The sequence below is a fragment of the Pithys albifrons genome, chromosome 22, assembly GCF_047495875.1.
Source record: "Pithys albifrons albifrons isolate INPA30051 chromosome 22, PitAlb_v1, whole genome shotgun sequence".
Taxonomy (NCBI): Eukaryota; Metazoa; Chordata; class Aves; order Passeriformes; family Thamnophilidae; genus Pithys; species Pithys albifrons.
The window spans coordinates 2335083-2346340 of NC_092479.1; the positions used below are offsets into that span (position 1 = coordinate 2335083).

Below are 11258 nucleotides of genomic sequence, written 5' to 3' on the forward strand. Positions count from 1 at the left end.
CCCATGTGTGGTGGTGGAGATGGTGGACACCAGTTCCTCTCTGGTACTGGGCTGTGGTGGACACCAGTTCCTCTCTGGTACTGGGCTGTGGTGGACACCAGTTCCCCCATGGTACTGGGCTGTGGTGGACACCACTTCCCCCATGGTACTGGGCTGTGGTGGATACCAGTTCCCCCATGGTACTGGGCTGTGGTGGACACCAGTTCCCCCATGGTACTGGGCTGTGGTGGACACCAGTTCCCCCATGGTACTGGGCTGTGGTGGACACCAGTTCCCCCATGGTACTGGGCTGTGGTGGCAGCACCCCTTGACCAAACTTTAAATCCCATTTTAAGATCAGAATTAAAGAGGACAATAAAATTTGTTCTCAAAGTTGTGAACAGAAACCAAAAGTAGAAGAGCTCTTTGCAGGAAATCCCTGAGATAAATCCACTCTCCTGTAAAAATTTCCCTCTCTGCTCTGATTATGTGCCCGTTGGCAACACAGGGGCAGAGCAAAGGTGATGATTTCACTCCAAGAAGAGCCACAAATGAGAAGGAAAAGTTTGCCAAGCTCTGTCCAAACCCCCTGAGGAGAAAAGCAGCAGGTCCAGCCCTGCCACTGGGCTGCTCCCAAGGCTCTCAGGGAGTCTTTGTGCAGTCCTGCATCAAATTGCCCACTAAAACACCTTCTGCAAGTCCAAAGCTATTCAATTAGGGGGGAAATCACTAAAACTCAACACTGAACTCGTGTCATAAACTTGCTTTGAAGAGGAACCACTCGAGCCAGTGCTGGAAGGCAAAACCAGCATCTGAAAACATCCCCAGGTCTTGGGGCTGGAACTCCCCTCATGGGATTTCTGGGGGTTGTCCCCAATGTCCCCAGTGCTGGCATTGTTGGGTTGTCCTGAGCAGAGCCAGGAGGTGGATTTGATGATCCTTTTGGGTCCTTCCAGCCTGGAATATTCTGTGATTCTTCTGACACTCCTTAATGAGGAGCACCTTCCTACACTGAGTTTTAACACCTGAATCTTTCCCATTCCAATGTGTTGGTTCTGTTGAAGGTCTCACTACATTTCACAGGTTGTGGCAACAACCCTGAAAACTCTCCTTAGGGCTTTTTTGTTGGTACAAGTCAATTTATTTCCTACATGGTCAAGGATACTGGGAGCAGTTTATCATCCTCCACAACGTGTGGTTTTACAGATTTCTCACCTAAACACAGGAGTTTTTATGTATTCTGTTAATATTTCAATCAATGCTTTATGTATTCTATTTAATACTTAATTCAGTGTCAGGGTTCTGCATCACAAAGGTCCTCACAAACTCATGCCCTTAAATTCAGTTTCTGTCCCTTGATAACTGTAAATCAAAGTGGAGAAGAGCAAAGGCAACTCTTTCCTGAGCAACCCCAGTGTGTTTGCACATGTAGTTACATTAAATCCTTCCCCTGAAATGCTTTTTCAGGACACAATAACCACCTGTTGACAGTTTAGGTCGACCAACAAATTCCAATGAGTTTATGCAATGTTTGTTTAACCCTTGCTACTATTCCCAGCTTTCAGTCCAAGAAATCCCATGAAAACTCAGTTTTCACACCAAGCTATAAAATTCCTAGCCCTGTCTCAGGGATATCCCTGTCCTTGGATCCAGGCAGGGATTCAATGCAGTTCCCATGCCCAGACCATCCTACAAAGGTTGTTCCTGAGCACCTGGAGCTGGGGCAGAGTGTGGAGCTCCAGGAAGCCCAGACCTGCTCCAGGGTTGGACCCCTCAGCCTCCAGCCCCTGAGCTGCCCCTGAGCAGCTTCGAGGTTGTGGGGAGACAAACAGGCTGGAACCAGCTGGTAGTCTCAGAGTACTGACATTCCCAGGGTATGGACTGATTTTCTGACATTCCCAGGGTATTGGCTGATGTTCCAGTCCAGACTGTCCCCTCTCCTGGGTGGGATAAGGGAGCTGAGCCTGCCCTGAGCTACAGCCTGGAGAGCTGCAGCGTTTGTCTCTTCTCTGCAAGAAAGGCAGTGAAAAGTAGCTGATATTCCCTTGAAATTCATCTTGCCTTTCCTTTCCTGGCTCCTGCCTGGGGTGTGTTCCTGTGCTGGAGGAGGGGGCAGCACCTTCCCTGTGCCAGGAGCACTTTCCATGTTTGCCACAGGGATTACCTCTTAAAGCAAATAAATCTTCTCCATTAAAGCAGAGGGAATGGCCTGGAGTTGTGTCAGGGCAGGGTCAGGTTGGATCTCAGGAGAAGGTTCCTTCCCCAGAGGGTGGTGGGCACTGACCAGGCTCCCCAGGGCAGTGGGCACAGCCCCGAGGCTGCCAGAGCTCCAGGAGGGTTTGGATGATGCTCTGGAGCACAGGGGGTGACTCCTGTGCAGGGCTGAGGGTTGGACTGGATGGTCCTTGTGGGTCCCTTCCAGCTCAGCATAGTCTGGGAATCTGAGAAAGCAGCAACACCTCCTTGTTTAACACACTCCCCCCTCTGCAGTGGCTGGCACATGCCAGGCTGGACTGCTGCGTGCCCCTCCCAGCCCAGGAGATTCTGTGTATTCTGGCCTTCCATCCTGTCAGGGTGGTGCAGCAGCAGCAGTTCAGCACCTCAGGCTGTGGCTCCTGCACAGCACAAACAATCCCTCAGAATCCCGGAATCAGCCAGGCTGGGAAAGGCCTCCAGGATCACTGAGTCCCTCCTGGGACCCAACACCACCCTGGCACCAGAGCAGGGCACTGGGAGCCACATCCAGTCCTTCCCTGAACTCCTCCAGGGTCGGTGATCCACCCGCTCCCTGGGCAGCAGGATGTGCTGGTGGTGGCCTTGGCACTGCTGGGCCAGTGGTTGGAGCAGAGCTCCTTCCCACCCTCACTGATTCCAGGATTCCCATGGACTGTGCAGGTGACTGAGCTGGACACAGCCCGAGGAAGCCTCGGCTCTGCCTTGAGCTGTGCCTACAGCTCCAGTTCCCAGACAGTCCTGGGAAACACGGTCCTCTCCAGTCTGCTGGGAACCTGGGACTTCTCTCCTGGCTCTTTCTTGGCTCTCCTGGTTTGTCATCATCTCCAGATGACCTTCCCCCAACCTGAGCCATTCCATGATTGTTTTCCTGTGCCCCCTCCTCCCCTCCAGGGGCACAACCCTCCTGCTTTATAATCCCCCAAATCTCATCCAGCAAGTGCCAAATGGATGTTTTGTGCCCTCCTTTACCCCCTTTTGCTCTGTTTAAGGCCAGTGCTCCACACCTCCCACCCAGCAGGTCCCTGTGTCCCTGGGGATGGCAGGACACTGTCCAAAGGGCAGGAGAGCTCTGGGACAACACACCCAGAGGTCTCCAGTCCAGCCCTGCTGTCCCACCTGAGCACTGGCAGTGCTGCAGCAGGGACATCTTGGGGCTGCTCCTGTTCCCAGGGAGTCTCCCTTGCCAAATCCACAGCCACATCCTCTACAGAAGCTGCTCCTCTGCTGAGACCCAAAGACTGGGTTTAAATTTTAACAGAAAATGGTAAGTCCTTTTTCTACATGCAGAGAAAGTTCAGGTCTAAAATAAGCCCCTGCAGTGCCTTGAGTCAGGAAATGCTGTTTCCCAGAGGTGCCAATTTAGCTTTAGTGTGAGACTTTCTCTTTGGAATTTGCTGTTGGATGGTTTTTGTCCAGGAAGAGTCAACTTACTGGATGTGAAGAATCCTCTTCTACACATTCATAGCTTTAGGAATTTACACATCCAATGTTTCTTTTCAAATGCCATTTCAGGGTTTGGCAGCCACTCCCTGGGCTCAGGGTGCAGCTTTGGAGCACTGATGGTCTTGTTGGAACTTGGTCACTGAGTTGAGGGCCCCACATACCAAAAACGGAGGCAATAATTCAACAGTTAAAAGTAAAAGGGAATAATTTAAAATCTCTGATGTAATCTTATATTCCTGCGAGGGAGCTGGGGGGACTCAGGGGGCACCTTCTGGCTCTGCAATCCCTGCCAGGAGGGGGGAGCTGGGACAGGGGGTCGGGCTGTGCCCCAGGGCACAGGGACAGGAGCAGAGGGCACGGCCTCAGGCTGGGCCAGGGCAGGGGCAGGGGGCACAGCAGCAGGAATTGCTGCCTGGAAAGGGTGGGCAGGGGGCACAGCAGCAGGAATTGCTGCTTGGAAAGGATGGGCAGGGGGCACAGCACAGGAATTGCTGCCTGGAAAGGGTGGGCAGGGGGCACAGCAGCAGGAATTGCTGCCTGGAAAGCGTGGGCAGGCACTGGCAGGGGCTGTCCAGGGAGGGTTGGAGTGCCCACCCTGGAGGTGTCCAAGGCAGGACTGGCCGTGGCACTCAGAGCTCTGGGCTGGGGGACAAGGTGGGCATCGGGCACAGGGTGGGCTCCATGGGCTGGGAGGGCTTTGCCAAGGTGGGCATCGGGCACAGGGTGGGCTCCAGGGGCTGGGAGGGCTTTGCCAAGGTGGTCATCGGGCACAGGGTGGGCTCCATGGGCTGGCAGGGCTGTGCCAAGGTGGGCATCAGGCACAGGGTGGGCTCCATGGGCTGGGAGGGCTTTGCCAAGGTGGGCATCAGGCACAGGGTGGGCTCCATGGGCTGGCAGGGCTTTGCCAACTTCACTGGGTCTGGGGTTCTGTGACCACAAGTTGGTTTCAGTTCAGGACACCACTCACACCATCCTTTATTCCAGTGCAGGCCCAGACAGGCCAGACCTCGTGTAGGGAAAAAGCAGGTGGGCAGGATTGGCACAAAGCAAACCCACCCCAAACCCAGCAAACCCAGAAACAACAAAAGATGCAAATTATCTCTGGCTTTTATTTCATGTACAGCACATAAACACAAGCAGCTCCTTCCCTCACAGTCCTGTCCCCAATAAATACAAGCCCAAGGCGGTGCTTTCATTTCCAGCCATTCCAGCACTGCAGGTTGGAATTCCTTTCTCCTATAGAAACTTAAAGAACATTCATATCCAAGCAGGTGGGAAGTGTCCCTGTGCTCCTCTGCATCCCTGAACCCACAGCCACTGGCACAGCTAACGGGAGGTTCCTGGCTGGGAACGGGCTGCTGAACACCAGCAGTTGGTGCCGAGCTCTTGGCTGCATTTCTGTTGCCCACCCAGAGGTGTCCCCTGCACACAGAGAGTGATCCATACACCGGGAAGGGGCTGGGAAGGGGATGGATAACCCAGCGCTGCGTGCAGGGGAGCCCAAAGCACGGGCAGATCATAATTGTCAGGGATTCCTTGTTAGACTTTAAATATTAGATATTAAATATTAGCTATTAAAAAGGCCGCAGGAGGCTGCTGAGTTTCCTCCAGGGTGTTCAAATCCACACAAAACAGTGGGAAATGAAACCCAGGACATTTTCATTCCAGGGTGACTCATCTCCTGCAGCACTGGAACCTCTCGGAGGAGCTCTCAGCCTCCTTGTTGCCAGAGCTGCGCTGCTGGTGGCACCTGGTGGCACCTGGTGGCACCCCTGCAGCACTGCCCGGGCTGGCTGTGGTGGGATGTGGAGTCCAAGGACGCTGATGGGTGAAGGGATGTGATCTCCACAGCAGTGCCCAACCTCCCAGCTGGACAGCTCCTCTGGTCGGGTCTCTGCTCAGAAGCAGCCGGCACAGGCAGCGTTGGCACAGATCTCACACAGGTCATCCCCGGCAGCCAGGCCTGGCACAGGGAGAGGAGGGTCCATCTGAGCCACCTGCCAAGTCCTCCCCAGTCCTGCCCTGTGCTCCTAATGTGCCCTGGAGGCACTGCTGCTCCAGCTGAAATCGGGCTCAAAGAAGGAAACCAATCCCAAATTCACTGGGAAGCAACAGGAACATGTGGGGGACAAGAGGCCATTCCTTCCCGAGGTGCCCAATGCCATCTAATACCATGGGAAAGCAAACACTGCAGAGCAGGCCATGGCAGGGGGACCTGGGACAGGGGAATGGCTTCAAGCTGAAAAAGGGCAGAGTTAGATCAAATATTAGAGAAGGAATTCCTCCCTGTGAGGGTGGGCAGGCCCTGGCACAGGCTGGGCAGAGCAGCTGTGGCTGCCCCAGCCCTGGGAGTGCCCAAGGCCAGGTTGGACAGGGCTTGGAGCAACCTGGGACAGTGGGAGGTGTCTCTGACCATGGCAGGGGTGGAATGGGATGAGCTTTAAGGTCCTTCCCAACTCAAACCTTTCCATGATTCCATGATTGTCCTTGGCTGAACCTGTCCATGGGCAGCACCTCGGTGGGCACAGGGCACAGGGCACAGCTCAGCTCAGCACAGAGGGACCTTCTAGAGGGTCCCCACCCTGTGCAGCCCAACCCTGGTGGGCAAAGGGCAGCACAAAGAGGGCACAAACCACCCCCAGCTGCTTCAGAAGGGACAGGACAGGAACTCCATGGCTTTGCCCCTGCCATTTGAATGTCTAAGGCTGAAAAGTGGGATTAAAGTGGCAACTCTGCCATAGGAGAAACATACTCAGCCTCTGGAAGACCCTGGGGGCATCTTCCCTCTTGCACAAGGGCTGGAACTCGGCAGGGAGAGACTTCTCCTGGCACAGGGAGTGGCTGCCCATGGGCACCATGCGAGGGTTGATGGGTCTGTTCCCATCCATGAGCTCCTTCAGCTTCTTCACAGACTCCAGGGGGAATTTCAGGTCTCCATCCTATGTAGAAAGAAGCAGAAAAAAAAAGGAGTCAGGAGGTGAGTCCTCAGGCAAATCCTTCCCATTTTAAACTTGAGCTCTCCCAGAAATGTCAGAGAGTGAAAGGACAGGGTGGGAAGGAAGCCCAGATAAAATCTGTGCTGACTGGAGGGGAGATGAGGAGCTGTGGAAGGCACAGACCTGGCAGAGCAGCCACAGGACCCACCTGCTGGGCAGGGCTTTGCTGGGTGCCACAGTGGGCAGAGGCAGAATCAGGGCCTTGCTCACCCCCGTGAGAGAGACCCAGAAATTCCGGGGTCAAAAGAGCCAGGGTGGGAATCCTCAGCCTAGAACAGGAATGACTGGGCAATATCATGGAATCATGGAGTGGTTTGGGTTGGAAGGGACCTTAAAGCCCATCTTGTTCCAATCCCTGCCATGGGCAGGAACATCTTCCACTATCCCAGGTAGCTCCAAGCCCTGTCCAGCCTGGCCTTGGACACTCCCAGGGATATGTGGTAGAGATTCCCAAAATCATGAGCTGAGTGAGGAGAAATGAGAATTCCTTTGGTTCTCTCTCTCTTCTAACACAGCAGTGGAGACACCACCTGTTGGCCACGGCATGGCAGGGTCTGACCCAAAAAAAGGGGCACATTCCTGAGAGCTGAAATCCCTTCCCCAGGACATTGTGGGGAGTTTCCATGAGTTCAGAGTCACAGAAACTCCAGAGCTGGAAGGGGCCCAGAAGGATCATTGAGTCCAACTGCTGGTCCTGCACAGGACACCCCAACAATGCCACCCTGGGCCAATTTAATGGCCCACACAACTCCTGGAACTCAAGGGATTGGAACCATAAATACAACACTTTTCAAAGCTCTCAGCCAAAGCTTCTGGAGCCTGGACAGGACTCTGGGAAATGTTACTCCATGATTTCAGCTACTAATCCCTGTGGGATGTCAATGGTCCTGCTCTCAGTTTCAAGCTAATTCCTCCTTTTGAGGTCACAAACTCCAGCTGCAGATGTTGCAGCTGTTGAACAAGTGCACAAAGTCTGTGCAGGTAACCAGAGCTCGACCTGGAAGAGAAATAAGCAGTTTCAAATTGACCTTTAGCTCCTGTTTTAACCTGGTTTAATGGCCAACATGTCACAGGGGGGATGTGGAAGCTGTTCCTGTCTGTGACAGGGTGGAACAAGAAGAGCTTTGAGGTTCCTTAACACCCAAACCATTTGGGGTTCTAGGATCAAGCAACTCCAAGAAATAAAGTGCAGTGACTGGGACAGCCAAGACCAAATAGTGGCTTCTGTTTCATGAGCCCAGTGGGGAGCAGTGGGAGTGTAGCTGGTTCTGATTGGGGTTTGGGGGCTGTTTTTACAGAATCACAGAATTTTGGTGTCAAAGGTCTGAAAAAAGCAAACAGGTAAACTCTGGACATGCATTTGCTTAACAAAGTCAAACCCTTGCAATCAGGTCATTATTTTACTCAGGTCAACTTATCAGTTGGACTCGAAAATCTTAGAGGTGTTTTCCAACCTTAATGATTCTCTGATTCTGTAAAGGGTGTTCAGGCATTGGCACAAGGCAGTGGTGGAGTCACCAACCTTGGAAGTGTTCAGAAGACATGTGGATGTGGCACCTGGGGACACAGGTTGGTGTCCCCCCAGCCCTGGCAGTGCTGGGGAATGGTCAGGCTTGGTGAATCCAGAGGGTTTTTCCAGCCTAAACCATCCTGGGATTCTGAGACCGTCCCTGCTTGCCCATGAAAGATTCACTTTTCCTGTGCAAAGCAGTTCAGGATTGAGCTGTTGCTCACAGAGCTCAGAAACATAAACAGGGAACTCAAAGAAGGTGGATTTCCACAGATACAATTCCAGAGAAAAGTGGGAATTGGGAAGAAGCCCTGAGATGTGCATGTCCTGGAGATGAAAGACAGCAAAGCAACAACAGAAATAGAAACAACCCCCCACCAACTCAGCTAAGAATGAGGCACTAGAGCTAAATCTGAGCAGCATCTCCCCTCCAAGGGGAGGAGACTCCTCTGCCTCCAACTTCATCCCATTCCCTGAGATTTGTGGTGGGAAGTGCCAGGACAGGACCCCCAGACTACAACACCAAACTGGCATCAAACGAAACTCTTTGCAAAGCAGTCACTGCAATGAACCATTTGTGGCATTTCACAGCAGGGGGGAGGGAGGTTTGGGGGAGAATTCCAAGGAGGAAGAGTGGGAGCCAAGGTGGGTGGAGCAGGGGACAGGAGAGCAGCACACACTGGGCACTCTGCAGGGCACTGGGAAAACACAGATTTCATGGAAGGATTCCAGCTCAGACTCCAGAGCTGCACTTCCTACACTTGGACCCAACTTAGGGACAGATCTTCTCATTTAGGACTTGTTTTTAATGCCTCAGAGTGGAAAACTGAGATTTTTCCATGGAGTAGGAAGGTCTCTCTTGCCCAGAATAATTTAAATGTTGAAGAATAGTTTGGAGGAAATGAATAGCTTAGACCTCAACATCTCTGTCATCCAGAGGACAAAGAGAGGATAGTGCAAGGCACAAAGACACCTTATCCCTGGGATCTGCTGCACACACAGAGTCAATAATTGCTGAAGAAATATCAGTTCTCTTGGCCCTCTGAGGGAGCTGTTTGCATTGCAAAGTGAAACCTCCCAGACTGTTCCTCAGGATGATCCAACCCCCTCCCAAGGACAGACCAGAGCACTGCAGGACCTTCCTACCTGCTGCCCTGTCACCTGGAATGCCAGTCTGTGCATATGGAATGCCAGTCTGTGCATGTGGAATGCCAGTCTGTGCATATGGAATGCCAGTCTGTGCATGTGGAATGCCAGTCTGTGTATGTGGAATATCAGTCTGTGCATGTGGAATACCAGTCTGTGCATATGGAATATCAGTCTGTGCATATGGAATGCCAGTCTGTGCATATGGAATGTCAGTCTGTGCATATGGAATACCAGTCTGTGCATATGGAATGCCAGTCTGTGCATATGGAATGCCAGTCTGTGCATATGGAATGTCAGTCTGTGCATATGGAATACCAGTCTGTGCATATGGAATGCCAGTCTGTGCATGTGGAATATCAGTCTGTGCATATGGAATATCAGTCTGCATATGGAATATCAGTCTGTGCATATGGAATGCCAGTCTGTGCATGTGGAATATCAGTCTGTGCATATGGAATGCCAGTCTGTGCATGTGGAATGTCAGTCTGTGCATATGGAATATCAGTCTGTGCATATGGAATGCCAGTCTGTGTATGTGGAATATCAGTCTGTGCATGTGGAATACCAGTCTGTGCATAAGGAATGCCAGTCTGTGCATGTGGAATGCCAGTCTGTGCATATGGAATATCAGTCTGTGCATATGGAATATCAGTCTGTGCATATGGAATGCCAGTCTGTGCATATGGAATGCCAGTCTGTGCACATGGAATGCCAGTCTGTGCATGTGGAATGCCAGTCTGTGCATATGGAATATCAGTCTGTGCATATGGAATGCCAGTCTGTGCATATGGAATATCAGTCTGTGCATATGGAATGCCAGTCTGTGCATATGGAATGCCAGTCTGTGCATATGGAATATCAGTCTGTGCATGTGGAATGCCAGTCTGTGCATATGGAATGCATCAGGGGCTGTGAGCTTTGGAAAATTGGATGGAGCCTCCTCTGCTCATTTCTCTGCCTGTTGAGATTTCTCTGGTCCCAGCTGAGCTCCTCTTGGACCTTTATCCAGGTGACACTTGTGGGCTCCATCTCATGAACTCTCAGATCACTCTCCTGAAGACCTTCCTGCCCAGAGTCAGGTGAGACAAGACAATTTCTTTCCTGTCACACCTGGTTTACACCATTCTCCAACGTTAGAGGTTTACACCACTCTCTGAACTTTTGTGGCTTTGGATTAAGGTCAGAGGCATCCCCAGCTCTTGCACCTTCCCAACACCTGGAATTAAGTGTCAAAGGAAACCCTGGACACAAAGCACCCCAGGCCCTGAGGATTTCAGGGCAGGGATGAGGCTGGAGAAGTCAGCAAAGAGCATTCTGTGATACCTGGAGCACCTTACAGAAAGCAAACCTGGAGCACAGGGATTGGCAGTTGGATATCAAGGCAGAGCAAAGCAAACATCATTCAGGTCTCTCACTTCAGCCCCAGATTCCCATTCCAGTCACAAGTTTAAAAACACCAGCACTTTGTTGAACTCATAATACCAATGAATTGAAGAGAGAAAACTCACCTGCACATAGACTGCCCAGGAGCTGTGCCCCAGCACCAGGAGCACCAGGATGGCACAGGGGAGGAAGCCTCTCATGGTGCCCACACAGTCCAGCCTCTCCTAACCTGGGGATAGTTTATTTTCTCTAGATTTGGTCTTTTCCTGCCTTGTTTGTGTCCCTCAGACTCCTCTCTGCAGCACTGGGACAGCTCAGCAGTCAGAGCTTATAAAGGCTTCCCATGGCATTGGGTTGGTAATCCATTAATCCAACGTTTTTATGGACACTCCATAAACCTTCCAGGGGCTGTCCCTTATCTGCTCCTTGGCAGAGCAGCTCAGCCACACCCAGGCAGATCCTGGGCTTTGAGAGTGACTTGGGCAGGGAATCATTCCAGGCTGCAGGGAGGGAGTGTGGCTGGGCCCAGGCAGGCCCTGGAGTTGGGCTCCACATTCCTGACC

At 52.2% G+C, this 11258-nt stretch overlaps 1 protein-coding gene across 1 annotated transcript; it reads right to left on the reverse strand.

Moving 5' to 3' along the window:
- Positions 1 to 4763: 4763 nt before the first annotated feature.
- Positions 4764 to 10985, reverse strand: LOC139681944 (guanylin-like). Its single transcript, XM_071575762.1, has 3 exons — positions 10821 to 10985; positions 6410 to 6596; positions 4764 to 5620 (listed from the first exon to the last, which is right to left on the reverse strand). The coding sequence occupies exons 1-3, from the start codon at positions 10893 to 10895 to the stop codon at positions 5556 to 5558; spliced, it is 327 nt and encodes a 108-aa protein (XP_071431863.1). The 5' UTR covers positions 10896 to 10985; the 3' UTR covers positions 4764 to 5555.
- Between the last annotated feature and the right edge of the window lie 273 nt (positions 10986 to 11258).